The sequence below is a fragment of the Xenia sp. Carnegie-2017 genome, unplaced genomic scaffold, assembly GCF_021976095.1.
Source record: "Xenia sp. Carnegie-2017 unplaced genomic scaffold, XeniaSp_v1 HiC_scaffold_23, whole genome shotgun sequence".
Taxonomy (NCBI): domain Eukaryota; kingdom Metazoa; phylum Cnidaria; class Anthozoa; order Malacalcyonacea; family Xeniidae; genus Xenia; species Xenia sp. Carnegie-2017.
The window spans coordinates 21,418,046-21,431,960 of NW_025813486.1; the positions used below are offsets into that span (position 1 = coordinate 21,418,046).

At 36.2% G+C, this 13,915-nt stretch overlaps 4 protein-coding genes across 4 annotated transcripts; all 4 read left to right on the top strand.

The window, feature by feature from the left end:
- Positions 1–2,171: 2,171 nt before the first annotated feature.
- On the top strand, positions 2,172–5,237 carry LOC124449355 (phospholipid-transporting ATPase ABCA3-like). The gene is made up of 4 exons (XM_047000284.1): positions 2,172–2,502; positions 2,857–3,262; positions 4,381–4,598; positions 5,109–5,237. Exons 1-4 carry the CDS (start codon positions 2,353–2,355, stop codon positions 5,235–5,237), a joined length of 903 nt encoding a protein of 300 aa, XP_046856240.1. The 5' UTR covers positions 2,172–2,352.
- A 714-nt stretch (positions 5,238–5,951) lies between these two features.
- On the top strand, positions 5,952–7,199 carry LOC124449356 (phospholipid-transporting ATPase ABCA3-like). Its single transcript, XM_047000285.1, has 4 exons — positions 5,952–6,144; positions 6,519–6,745; positions 7,117–7,144; positions 7,192–7,199. The coding sequence occupies exons 1-4, from the start codon at positions 6,045–6,047 to the stop codon at positions 7,197–7,199; spliced, it is 363 nt and encodes a 120-aa protein (XP_046856241.1). The 5' UTR covers positions 5,952–6,044.
- On the top strand, positions 7,168–8,192 carry LOC124448337 (phospholipid-transporting ATPase ABCA3-like). The gene is made up of 2 exons (XM_046999345.1): positions 7,168–7,435; positions 7,968–8,192. The coding sequence occupies exons 1-2, from the start codon at positions 7,231–7,233 to the stop codon at positions 8,165–8,167; spliced, it is 405 nt and encodes a 134-aa protein (XP_046855301.1). The 5' UTR covers positions 7,168–7,230; the 3' UTR covers positions 8,168–8,192.
- A 764-nt stretch (positions 8,193–8,956) lies between these two features.
- Positions 8,957–11,599, top strand: LOC124448336 (ATP-binding cassette sub-family A member 17-like). The gene is made up of 3 exons (XM_046999344.1): positions 8,957–9,184; positions 9,916–10,112; positions 11,289–11,599. The coding sequence occupies exons 1-3, from the start codon at positions 8,982–8,984 to the stop codon at positions 11,516–11,518; spliced, it is 630 nt and encodes a 209-aa protein (XP_046855300.1). The 5' UTR covers positions 8,957–8,981; the 3' UTR covers positions 11,519–11,599.
- Positions 11,600–13,915: the final 2,316 nt, after the last annotated feature.

Genomic DNA, 13,915 nt, shown 5'->3' on the forward strand with positions numbered 1-13,915 from the left:
ACACAAAGAATTTCTTTGCCATCTATTTTTGCTTCTTCTACATTCAACTTCATTGTAACCAATGCATCCGATGTGAATTTGTGGATCACCTGGAATCATACCAAGTATGGATTTAATGAGATGAGACAATAATATGTTTAATTTTTCATGCATATTAATGATATAATCATAAGTTACTGTTGAACAAAAATTTCAAGGTAGAAGCAAATCTTAGCACATTGTTCAACACACTACTTTTATCTTGGTTTTTAAGTAGTAACCTGTTTACTATAACAATAAATATTTCATTTACAGAAACGCTAAGTCGTACTTTAAAATTGTTTGCATAAATCCAACTTTCCAATCCCATTATAATTGTCTACACAATACAGTCAGTCAAATTGAGCAGGCAAACAGTTTAATAGTTATTTTTAATATACAACATATACCATAGTTCTCATTAATTTTGAATGGCACTGCATTCAATTTCAACACAACTCTGTTGTAAACTTTCCCTTCATCTTTTCAAAAAAAAACATGAACAAATTATGCCCCATTTTTGGGAGGTAAACTCAATTCAAATCAGGAGAGTTAAGCTTGATGCCTTGATCATGATACAAGATGGATGCAAAACTTGATAAAAATTGACAGCTTCGCCACGTCTGGCGAGCGATTAAGTGAAGAACAAACAAAACTGGACCAAAATAACTTTAAATTAAAACTTAGTAGTAGAAACACTCTTCAAGTATCGTGTTAAAAACAAAATAGTAAAACTAATACTGTGCTTCTTACCGGAGTCAAGAAATGTTCCCTTTTCGGTCGCTATTTCAGCATTCCAAACAACAAAATTTGGCAGTTTAATAAATAAAGTTTTAAAAAAGTGTTTATGTTAGGAAAATAAATAGTTTTGATATTTTCTATACTCGCAATCGTGGTGGTCAAATCAGGGTGGGCGACAAAAATTTTATTTCATGAGCCCGCGTCTCTCCGCTGACTTTGACCACCAAAATCCGCCATGTTTTTGACCACGCGGCCGCGCGCTGATAATTTATAGTAATTTTGTTGACGTTTCCCCTCCAGGTCTTATAGAACTCAATGAGCAACCCCCGGAATTCCTATAAGTCTATATATGACATACGACCATACATAACATCGAACACGTTTGAAAGCCAAATTCGCAACTTTGTTCGTTTTTAGTCCCTACCAACAAACAAACGCAATCTGGTGAGCGTTTTTGGGCATTGTAAGTAAATAGAAGAATTATTTACATTTGTATCGATTCATTGACACTGAAAGTTGCTTGTAGTTTGTGATACGAATTTTGTACAAAACTAGCATTCGTCAACAGGCAAGGAGGTCTTACAGAGTTTCTCGCAGTCAAATCACAAAAAAACCTTATAAGTATATGAAAAGTCTTAATTATGATGCAATCGGGTCAGATGTAAAGCAATTTACGTTAATTCGTGATTTAAAAATAGCATTTTTCTTACTCCTGACTCATGAGTGTTAGCAAAGTGTCACGACAAAGATGGTGGAGTTTTTTTTATTAAGTAAGTGGTACTTTAACTGCTTTTTTAGATCCTACGAGTTGATGGTTTTGCATTTGTGAGCTCTTTCGAAAATTTAAGACTATTTTAAAAGGTACCAGTTAAAAAACTTGCTGGAGAATGTCAAAATTGAAACAACTTGGTCTGCTGATATGGAAGAATTTCAAGCTTCAAAGAAAACGTCCGATTGAAACCATTTTTCAATTAGGGTTGCCATTCTCTGCGTCATGCATATTCCTGGCCTTGCAAGTGTTCCTTGTCACTGCCAAAGATTGCCCAGCCTTGGTTTGGAATGAATTCAATGTAACCTCTCCACCACCTGTACTAAGAAGATCATTCTCTATAGGCTTGGCTGCAAATAATGCTTCTCAACTGTCACATGAGCTTTTCAACAACCTTACATTTTATCTTAATGAACATGCTTATCTGGATCAAAACATCACTTTGCAAATATTTCCAAATGAGGATGACATGGTTAATGAAATAATGTTCATCTGAAGGCAACTGATGTTCCTCTGAAGGCAACTCTACCAAATGTATTGGAGGTATATACTTTACTCGTCTCCCATCAAAGCAGGCCAATTTCATCAACTACAAGCTGCGATTCATTAACACAATAGAAGACAACTCTTGCCTTGGCAAGAATGGCCATGGCTGGTTGACAAAGTATGTTTTCCTGTGGTTTCAAAATCCTGGACCAAGAATTAAAGATGATTCCCATGAAGGCAGTCCAGACTATTATAGTACCGCTTTCTTGTTTACCCAACATGCAGTAGATTGAGCTATTATTGGACAGTTTGCTAATCAAGACCAAATATCGGTTCGCATGGAAAAATTTCCATTCCCAAACTATTTTAAGGCTCCCCTCAGTTCATATATTCAATTTATAATCCCAGTCGTCATAGAAATTGCTTTTTTTTATACTGCACTTGTGACTGTGCATAATATTGTATATGAGAAGGAACAACAGCTAAAGGTAAGTTGTAACTTGTCTCATTTGCTGAGATCTTTTTATTTCAAAGCCTGAATCAGAGTCAGAGAAATAACTTCTTTGGATAATTAAATTCATATTAAGATCATTTTGCAATATATTTGATAGGTGGAAAATTTTATCTTCCTGGAAGAGACAGTGCTACCTTTTAAATGTTTTTATTGATTGTTCACTCCAAACATGTTGTCAAACTGAGCACCCTTTCAGTATATTAAATTAGTTTGTAGTTCAGTTTTTGAGAAGATTTGCTACTACAGCTTTATTCAATTCAATAAAAGCTATATCTTTAATTCATGTGTTCTAATAAACTAATTAAGTTAGGTATTTCATGTTTTTTAGGAAACTTTAAAAATCATCGGCGTCAATAATTGGCTTCATTGGGTGGCGTGGTTTATTCAAAGTTTTCTTATTTGTCTCGTTGCAGTTGTCATAATGACGCTTCTTTTCACGATAAAATTTAACAGTGATGGGAGTGTTATCGACAAAACAGCACCCACAATATTTTTCATCTATCTTTTGCTTTATATTACCTCTGGTATTATGTTTTGTTTCTTCGTAAGCGTTTTTTTCTCCAAAGCGAGCTCCGCTGCCAAAGTTGTTGGTGTAATTTTGAGTATTTCCTTCTTATTATTCTTCTTCATAATGCAATACTACGACAAAATGACGTTCACTCTCAAAGCATTTGCATGCCTCATACCAAATCTTGGCATGACTCTTGGAGCGATTGTCATCGGCAAGTTTGAAGGTAAGTTGAAACGTTGATGGAATGTATGTGTTGAACCGCTTTCGTTTTAAATTACTTTCATCTGAAAAGGTATGTTCTTCATGCTCATATAAGTTCATTAAGCCCGAGGTTTATTCAATAAGGATTCTGAAATGATGCTTCTGTAAATAAAGCGTTTTTCAACTTTTCTCATTAAGTCATAAAGAATTTAAAAAGATCCTTTGTGTGTAACCACAGCGTTAACAACAGTTAACGAACAATTAGATGATTTTTGAATACAGGGTGTACAAAGAATGCCTATAGAAATTGACGACTTATTGTGATTATTTCATGACTATGTTACTGATGCAAAAAGATTCTAACTTGTCTGCTTCATGCATGTTTTACATATCTTTGGTACTATCGCGAAAGCTTTTCTTCTCCTGGGAACTTTAAGCCTGGTTCACACGAGTGAAATAAGAATAAGCACAAGCGTAGACAAAAGATAAAATAAAGATAAGTAACGAAGCATGTGACATAAGCATGAACATTAGCGCAAGCATACGGAAAATATTCAAACATAAGCTAAGAAGAACAAAAGAAGAACAAAAGAAGATTTAAAGAAAATCCCATGATGTCTTTGTCTTTATAAACTCCTAGAGCAATAGAAACAAAAGCCTCGAAGCTCGTGCTTATTTTACTCGTGTTAACCAGGCTTAACATTTAACGAAATTTCAAAACTTAAAACTTCAAAACTTAAAAAAAAAGAATTGATTTCAAAGGAACATAATTGACAAAAAATGCCTATATGGATATTACCCCTCCCCCTCCCCCTCCCCATAATTATTGAGTTTGACACCACTGTGCAGCGCTCGTGTAGTTTTTAGGCCGACATTGAAAACTTCCAATTTTGTTTCTAATTTAACGTTTTCCTTTTTTCTAAATAACGAAAATACTAATCCCGCCCATGAAGGTCAATCCTGGGATAATTGAGGTGACCATATTCATATATTCTTTTATGCCCGTCTGATTTCTTTTCAAAGTGAAATTGTTTTAAAAAGAACTTAGCCTGACATAGCAGAATATATGAATATCGCCTCCCCCCCAATTAACACAGGATTGACACCAATGATCCCGCCAAAACGTTTTTTACATTCTAGGATCCGGTAGCGGCGTTCAATGGGATAACCTTTTTCATGGTGTTGATGTGGACGACACGTTCTCCCTCGGGACTGTGTTCATCATGATGATTATTAGTTGTGCCATATATGGTATGCTTACATGGTATATTGAAAATGTGTTCCCAGGACAGTATGGTACTTCAAAACCTTTTCACTTCCCATTCACCAAAAGCTACTGGTGTGGAAGCTTTGAAAAGGTAGCTTGAAATTTTGCTTAGCAACAGTCGTAAATACAGATATTGATTGTGTATAGTGTTGTCCTGAGAAGGGCTGTTGGTGTTAATGTCGTGGCATCGCTTTAACAATCTTCCCGGGCTTAAACTGTTCGCCTTAACCGTTCGTTGCATGAATTTTTTCTCCGCCGGCCAGCAAAGGGTTAATTGTAATAAATTGTTATTGACCTCATCGTGAAGATTGTCATAATATTAGAAATCGTATGTGTTGTTTTGCTTGCGTTGTCAGAACGTTCATGTTAGGCTGCTGAAGTGAGATATCTTCCACGACTAGCAAAGCATCTGAGCATGCGCAGTTTAATAATTTTAAGAAGGTTCTGATGATTAATTTATCAATAGACGAAGTTCAAGTCAAGTCAAATTTTTTTCGATGCGTAAGTTTAGTGACTGCTTGCTGAATGCAGCTTAAAAAGTATTATAGGTTTTGGTACATTATATTTGGAGTGATATGTTTAAAATATCTTTCTGCCGCAGGTATCAAACGATGATGAAACCTTGCCATTATTAAGAAATGCGGAAAATTTCGAAACATCGAAGAAGTTCGAAAGGGCTCCTCAAGGTCTGGATGTGGGATTGACATCAAAATTTAGTGAAGATCTATGACGGAGTAACAGGTAGATGACCTGGACGGATTTACTGGGGGGAGGTAGGGAGTGCAAGCCCTCCAGGCATCAGATTTCACCCCTTGAATAAATTTTCACCCCTCCAAGAAACGTTTTAACCCCAATTTTTAGCAAAACAAATCCTAGTACAGTTGAACTGAGTTTTCTGGGCAATGTTTCAACTTTCTACACTACCTTCGGTTGTTGCACTACCAGTCTGCCCTAAATTTGAAACGCTAACATTGTCTTACATCACTTCCTTTACCAGCTCGTCTCCCTAAAGTTTTCAGCACCCCCCCTGTTTGAAGTTTGAAAATCTGTCTATGAGATGACCTCAAAATCTTATCAGACTTTACTTATGACGTCAAGATCTATGACAGAGAAACAAATAGATAACCTCACGAATCTTACCATACAGTATAGAAGCAACTGATGACGTCAACATGAATGACTGGGGCTCACTGAGCAACAGTTAGATGACGTCACAAATCTTACTACACAGTACAGAAGCCAATTATGACGATAAGATTTGCTACAGTGAAACAAGTACAAACCTCACGACCTCACAAATCTTACAAGATCAAACGGGAGCCATTTATGACGTCATGATTTATGACGGAGCAACCGGAAGATGACGTCACAAATCTTACCAGACATTACCGAGTTTAACTACGGCTTCAAGTTACGATATTAAACTTTCGTGTGTTATGCAAGTAAAAAAGTCGCTGTAGACGATGTTACACTAAAGATATTCGAGGGACAAATTACAGTTGTTTTTGGTCATAACGGAGCTGGTAAAAGTAGTTTGATGTCTGTCCTTACCGGTTTTTATTCTCCGAGTCAGGGAACTGCCGTTGTCAATGGTTACGACATTAGAACAAGCATGGATGGCGTACGGTCAAGTTTAGGTCAGTGTAGAAAGTAACGAAATGTTTTGAAACATTTAGAAAGAGTTATGACTGTTAGGTGCAATGGTTTAGCCAGCCTCCAAGCTCAAATATTACATAATACAACCAAACTTAGGAGCTGGCTACGCCGCCGGTTGTGAAATTCATACAATTTACCATGTGAAATGACTGAGAAAAGAACTACATTTAACTTCTATAAATAAAAGTATAGTTCAACTAGCTACTTACAGTTCGACTAGTATGTAAAACTTAAAACTACACTTAAGAATGTATTTTAAGAACATCGTGTTAATATCATATTTAAAAGAATCGATATTAATTAGCATTTGATTAAACTGTTCAATCCCATTTGATTTTTACTATTTTCAAAAAAGGTTTATGTCCACAACATGACGTTTTGTTCGATCGACTGACTGTTAAGGAGCATTTGTGGTTCTTCGGAAAACTAAAGGGTCTGTCTAGTGATGAAATCGATAGCGAAGTGGTAAAAATGATGGAGTCCATCAAACTCGCGGATAAAGCTAACGCTCAAACTAGATATTTGTCTGGCGGGATGAAACGCAAGCTATCTTTAGGAGTAGCGTTGATTGGAAAAACAAAGGTAGATATTATCACGTGCACATCACGTGCAGTTGTTTTATTACTAGAATGAACATCTGAAGATCACTCGTGATATAGACTGAGGTATTTTGGACTAAAGTTTCAACATCAAATCACTTCAATTGAAGACATTAGACTGGAGTATATAAGAACTTAAGTTTCAACATTAGATCACTCCTGATGAAGACACTAGACTGGAGTACATAAGGACTAAAGTTTTTACACATCAAATATTTCCTGATGAGAACTCTAGACATAAGTTTGTAAAAACTCAAGATCTGTTCTGCTTAGGCATAAATCTGTTTTAAAGTCTTCTTAGAAGATATGCTTTTAATTACCAAGTTAAATTTTTCACCAACTCACTCCCTCAAGGTGTTAATGCTTGACGAACCTACTTCCGGTATGGATCCATCTGCCCGCAGGTTTACTTTGGAACTGCTTGAGAAGTATCGTGACGGACGAACGATCTTGCTGACGACACATTCCATGGACGAGGCCGACTTTTTAGGAGACCGCATTGCGATAATGGCCGAGGGCAAAATCCGTTGTTGTGGTAGTTCATTGTTTTTGAAAAACCATTATAGCATGGGCTATCATATAGTGATGGTCAAAGAACCAGAATGTAAAGAACACAAAATTGATGAACTTGTTAAAGAGTATGTCCCGAATGGCCAATTGGAAAGTCGTGCTGGTAAGTTTTGATGTACTTCTCTAAGAGACTTTATAGGTTGAGCCTGCAGATATGAGCCAGCAGCTAGCTGCCGGATACGATGGAGTGACGAGCGTTGAATGATTTTAGCAAGTGGAAACAACGCAAAATTTATTATTTGACAAATTCATATGAACGTATTCGTATTAAAAAAACAATTGCCCAACATAAAATTCGAATTAAAGTCATTTTTTGAAAAGAAATAATATTTTATTGTTAGTTACGTTTTTGTCTATACAAAAGACATCATCAGACTAGTAATTAAGTTTAACAATTGATTTCAAAGACTCTCGAGCTATACAATACATGTATACATAAATTTTCTTTCAGAAGAATAAAACCCGTCAGCTCGAACTAGGCTGTCATTTGTTGAGAAGGCTTTGGATTTTTACCAACTTTATCATATTTTATCAGTATGAAGTTTCAATAGTATACATTTCTTTTGTTGTAAATGTTTTTTGATGTAGTGTTTAGCCAGTAGTCCTTTGCAATACTTTTTTTTTACCTACGTTAGGCGCTGAACTGTCCTACATCTTGCCTCGGGAATCTTCGCGAAATTTTTCCACGTTGTTCTCAGAACTGGAGACTCGGCGAATGGAGCTGGGAATTGCTAGTTATGGCGCTTCAATGACAACCATGGAACAAGTTTTTATGAAAGTGGCAACGGAATGTGACGACACGTTAAATGATAGACTCCAAGGTAAGCTGTGGTAAAAGTGGTAAGTGTTGATTTCCTGGTATAAATAAAAGTAAGGGATTGTGCCGGGACATTAGATGATAGACTCGAGAGTAATATGTCGTAAAAGTGGTAATTGTTGATTGATCGGGATATCAATGAAAGTATAGGATTACGACTTGGTTTTAAATGATAGACTCGTGAGTAAGCTGTGGTAAAAGTGGTAATTGTTGATTGATTGGGATATCAATGAAAGTAAAGGATAGCGACGAGAATTTAGATGATAGACTCGAGAGTAAGCTGTCGTAAAAGTGGTAATTAATAATTGATCGGGATATCAATGAAAGTAAAGGATTGCGATGAGAATTTAGATGATAGACTCGAGAGTAAGCTGTGGTAAAAGTGCTAATTGATGATTGATCGGGATATCAATGAAACTAAAAGATTGCGACGAGAATTTAGATGATAGACTCGAGAGTAAGCTGTGGTAAAAGTGGTAATTGATGATTGATCGGGATATCAATGAAAGTAAAGGATTGCGACGAGGTTTTAGATGATAGACTAGGGTGTAAGCTGTGGTAAAAGTGGTAATTGTTTATTGTTTAGTATTGACTCATTTCTAGAAAATGCTGATTTGTGGTTTTCATTTGACCAACACTGAATAGTTGTTTTTTTGTTCATGGTGTTTCAAGTCAAACTTTTTCTTTTGTACGTCATCTGGTGGATGCAATAAACGCTTCAGTAAGTACAGTGAATGATGAAGACACATTATATGGACGCAACAACAGCATGATGCCATTAACAAACCACAGTTAAACTGGAATAACCTTGTTTCTGCAGAGGTGGTGTGCTATGTTCAAGAAACGCTTTCGTCATTCGCGTCGACGTAAGATGGCCATAATTCGTCAGCTTGTCGTGCCTCTTATTTACACAGTGCTTGCTCTGATTGTCATTGACACGATTCTTAAGCCCGAGGACTCTCCTCCCAGAATTTTGACGACAGCTTTGTTTTATGATAACATTGCACTTTACGCAATTGTTGGAAACCCGAACAGGTAGATTATTGAACTTAAATATAACTGGACGGCTACTTATAAAATTTGAAGCCAGCAATTAAACTAGTCCCCATCTTTCCACGCACGGCCAGAAACAGGCATGTTAATGTTTAAAAAGTATCCTTCCAGTTGTATATTTAATCAAATGGGTGGATAATAGAAATTTTTCGTTGACAAATACTATGAAATGATTTCGAGAAACCAATTTCCAAAACTCTTCTTATAAAACAGCAAACCTCAACTAAAATCTCAAAAATTACAACTCATTTTGCTTTGAAAACTGCTAAAATTTTACATATTATTTCCTACTAAGTTCTGGTAAAGTGTGTTTGTGACTTGTTCGATTTAAATTCTTGGAACTGTTCGAATTTTTAAACCAGAGCTGTTCAATTTTATTTGGTTAAATTGTTTAGATTTTAAGAAATGTTTGAATTTTCTCATGGTAAACTACTTAACATGGTTAATCACAGGGTTTTAAAAGGAGACTTAGGAATTAATCTATTATTTTAATTTCAGTGCCCCATCACTGTGCTAAACCCTCTTTAGGATGAGTAAATATAATCAGCGACGTGCTTTTGTTTCATGTTTTTGTTGCAAGAGCAAAACCGTTTTCGATTTCTGGGCATTAAACTAAACTTCTTGCAGCAGAACATGCTGAAAAATGCGCGCACGAATTTAAAATCCCGATCAGACATTAAAATTTGATGTAAGCGTAAATAAATCTTTTTCAGGGAGATAAATGATCTGGTTAAAATGTACACACACTCGGCAAGCTCGTACACTAAGTTCGTTGATATCGACAAAGATAGTGCTTTACGTGATGGGAACATGACCAAATATTTGCTAGAAAAAGCCAAAAGAAGGAACATTGAATATTTAAACAGACATTATCTGGTTGCAGCAACATTTACTGAAGCAAATAAAAAAGGTATTGCTTGCTCGTGTAGCTACATTATTTTCACCCTCCCTGAAGGTGTGTAACTATGATGGTGGAATAGTTCTTATCAATATCTGTCAATTTATGCTTTTTTAATGAGTTCAAAATGTTGTAATGGGATTAGTGTGACTTGTCAGTTGATAGCAGGTAATAAGACTTGTCGATCGAGGAAAGGTCTGTAGATAAAGAAAGTATCAAGGAAGTTTATGTAGATCGAGGAAGAATCAGATCAAAAAAGGATCTGTAGATCAAGGAAAAGATTATCTGTAGATCGACGAACAATCTGTAGATCAAGAAAGATTTTTTAATCAAAGAAGGATCTGTAGATGAAGGAAGGATCTGTAGATGAAGGATTGATCAGTAGATCAAGGAAGGAGCTGTAGATCAAAGAAGGATCAATGGATCAAGGAAGGATCTGTAGATGAAGGAAAGGATCTGTGATCAAGGAAGGATCTGTAGATCAAAAGAAGGATCTGTAGATAAAGGAAAAGATCTGTAGATGAAGGAAGGATTGTAGATCAAGGAAGGATCTATCTGTAAATCGACGAAGAATTTGATTAAGAAGGATTTTTAATCAAGGAAGGATTTGTCGATGAAGGCTTTATCTGTGATCAAGGAAAGGATCTGTAGATCAAGGAGGATCTGTAGATAAGGGAAGGATCTATCTGTAAATCGACGAAGAATCTTTTGATTAGAAGGATTTTTTAATCAAGGAAGTTGTGGAAGCATCTGTGATCAAGGAAGGATCTGTAGATGAAGGATATGTAGATCAAAAGAAGGATATGTAGATCAAGAGGATCTGTAGATGAAGGAAGGATCTGTGGAATAAAGGATCTGTAGATGAAGGAAGGATCTGTAGATGAAGGAAGGATCTGTATATCAAAGAAGGATCTGTAGATGAGAAGAAAAGGATTTGTAGATGAAGGAAGGATCTGTAGATAAAGGAAGGATCTGTAGATGAAGGATCTGTAGATGAAAGAAGGATCTGTTAATCAAAGAAGGATCTGTAGATAAAGGAAGGATCTGTAGATGAAGGAAGGATCTGTAAATGAAGGAAGGATCTGTAGATGAAGAAACGAGCTATAGATCAATAGAAAACATAAATATGAGGTAGATCAGCAAAGAATCTTCGCTAATTTAAGGTAATTTATGTGTGTTCTTATTTAGCAATAGCCAAGGCTTGGTTCAACGATCAAGCTTATCATGCGATAGCGGTGGCACTGAGTGCAGTGGACAACGCCATTTTGAAAAACACTTCCGGGAATAAAAACAAATTAATCACAGTGACAAATCATCCTTTGCCGAGAACTACGAAACAAAAATCAAATGATTTAGATGAGTATGTTATTTTTTGCTTTCGAGCTTTTCCCAAACTTTCACAACAAGCGTTCCTATAACTATATAGGGACAAGTAAATATGTTTTGTATATTCTTAATGAATAGCGTTTTACTAATTATTCACATTATTCACTGTTAAATTTCCTTCGAAACCACGCAATCAGTGACAGTGTTTTATGTTTATCAAATTATTATTTTTAGTCTCATCAAATTTCTATAAATTTACGTATGTATTATGAATTGATTTATATTAACCGTACATCCTGTGTCCCAAGTGCAGGAGTCACCATTTTGTTTATAATATACAGCTTGTATAACAATGTGCCCACTCCGGCTATCACCATGGTGTGGAACTCCTTAACTTGGGACACAGGATGTACAGTCAATATATTCTATATACAAAGTGTATAACAATGTGCCCTCCGGCTATCACCATAGTGCAATGGTGACTCCTTAACTTGGGACACAGGATGTACGGTGTATATTTATATATACAAAGTGTATAACAATGTGCCCTCCCGGCTATCACCACAGTGCAATGGAGACTCCTTGCAGGACACAGGACGTACAGTGTATATTTATATACAAAAGTGTATATACAATGTGCCCTCCCGGCTATCACCATAGTGCAATGGTGACTCCTTAACAGGACACAGGATGTACGGTGTATGTTTATATATACAAAGTGTATTACAATGTGCCCTCCCGGCTATCACCATAGTGCAATGGTGACTCCTTAACTTGGGACACAGGATGTGCGGTGTATATTTATATATACAAAGTGTATAACAATGTGCCCTCCCATTATCCTCATAGTAAATGGTATCTCCTGCATTTGGGACACAGGACGTACGTTATACCATTGTATGGTTGTATTGTAGAAGTCACCAGGCTCAAACCTATAAAGGTGATTTTCCTTAAAAGTGAAAGCGGTGAACGTCTCTTTATGAGACTCTCTACACAATCCGACAGCGCTCAAACTATATATATATATATATATATACAAAGTGTATATACAATGTGCCCTCCCGGCTATCACCATATTAAAATGGTGACTCCTGCACTGGGACGCAGGACGTACAGTTCATTATATATATATATATATATATATGTATAAAGAAGTTTATATTTGATGATTCTCCGTATAAAACAGTGCTCGATGCCCGAGAACAAGCGTAAGTTTGTGTAGTTATGTTGAGAAAAAATCACAAAACTACAGATTCATCCCGACAAGCCTGTTTCGTGATTGCTCACTCTTCAGGGGATTTGATGAATAAAAGTACTTAAATGCTTAAAATATATATATGTGTAGTGGTGAAAAAAATCGCAAAACTACTGGATTCATCCCGACAAGCCTGTTTCGTGATTGCTCACTCTTCAGAGTTTAATGAATAAATACTTAAATGCTTAAAATATCAAATCATCCTCAATAAACGCAACGAACTTGTTTCCTCTTGTCGCCATAGATCAAAAACACTCCTATGTAATTTGTAACCATACCGTAATTAAAACTCTAACTTCCGTCATCTAGCAGAGCTATACACCTTGATTAATACACTAACTTCGTCATCATCTTGTATATATATTTTAAGCATTTAAGTATTTATTCATTAAATCCCTGAAGAGTGAGCAATCACGAAACAGGCTTGTCAGGATGAATCTGTGGTTTTGTGATTTTTTTTTTCAACACCACTACACATATTTACGCTCTGCTCTTGGGCATCAGAGCACTGTTTTATACGGAAAATCATAAATTGCTGCTCCTATATATATATGTATAAGAGACTGATTTATTCCTGACATACGACTTTGTTCACTTCAAAGGCAGGGTTTGCTGAGCATATTTTTATTAGGGGGCGGGGTTATCTGACCAAGCCAAGTTAAATTGAAACTTCAAGCTGAACCAGAAAGAGGATTCAAGGGAGAAACAAGCCCCAGTCTCCCTAACTCCGCTTTTCTTTAAAGTAGTCTGAAACAGTCAATAGTTGCTTCAAGGTAACAGGTCCTAATTCATTAACTTTCATTTCTTTCCAAGCAACAATGTTGGTCTTAATTATATAGCTGCCTTTCCTGCTTTTTTTAGCATACCGTTTCTTGCTTCATATTTTGCAATGTTTTGTCGTCCAGGAGCCGACAGACAGGGGTGCAAAGAAACATATGCAGGATTCGTTAGCGGTGTTGATCCCATTAGCTACTGGACTGCTTCGTGGTTGTGGGACATGGTAAATTTCACACCTCTCTGTATCGGCATTGTTATTTTGTTTGCATGTTTTAACGTGCCTGCGTACACAGGTAGGTCGAATTTCCCAAGCTATGACGTAGCTAGCATTTTAGTCATGTTAATGTGGTGCAATGTACTCTTTGGCAAAAACAGTAAATGATGTTCTGAAGATTTACATAGCACAACTGAAAATTGCAGGTTAGTTTCATTGTCGTCATGATCATAAAACGTTTTT

Coding starts and splice junctions, on each gene's coding strand:
- LOC124449355 (XM_047000284.1), top strand. CDS start 2,353: ATGGAAAAATTTCCATTCCCAAACTATTTTAAGGCTCCCCTCAGTTCA. Junction 3,263..4,380: donor TGTCATCGGCAAGTTTGAAG/GTAAGTTGAAAC, acceptor TTTACATTCTAG/GATCCGGTAGCGGCGTTCAA. Junction 4,599..5,108: donor GGTGTGGAAGCTTTGAAAAG/GTAGCTTGAAAT, acceptor TTTCTGCCGCAG/GTATCAAACGATGATGAAAC.
- LOC124449356 (XM_047000285.1), top strand. CDS start 6,045: ATGTCTGTCCTTACCGGTTTTTATTCTCCGAGTCAGGGAACTGCCGTT. Junction 6,145..6,518: donor TGGCGTACGGTCAAGTTTAG/GTCAGTGTAGAA, acceptor TTTTCAAAAAAG/GTTTATGTCCACAACATGAC. Junction 6,746..7,116: donor CGTTGATTGGAAAAACAAAG/GTAGATATTATC, acceptor CACTCCCTCAAG/GTGTTAATGCTTGACGAACC.
- LOC124448337 (XM_046999345.1), top strand. CDS start 7,231: ATGGACGAGGCCGACTTTTTAGGAGACCGCATTGCGATAATGGCCGAG. Junction 7,436..7,967: donor CCAATTGGAAAGTCGTGCTG/GTAAGTTTTGAT, acceptor TACCTACGTTAG/GCGCTGAACTGTCCTACATC.
- LOC124448336 (XM_046999344.1), top strand. CDS start 8,982: ATGTTCAAGAAACGCTTTCGTCATTCGCGTCGACGTAAGATGGCCATA. Junction 9,185..9,915: donor ATTGTTGGAAACCCGAACAG/GTAGATTATTGA, acceptor AATCTTTTTCAG/GGAGATAAATGATCTGGTTA. Junction 10,113..11,288: donor TACTGAAGCAAATAAAAAAG/GTATTGCTTGCT, acceptor GTTCTTATTTAG/CAATAGCCAAGGCTTGGTTC.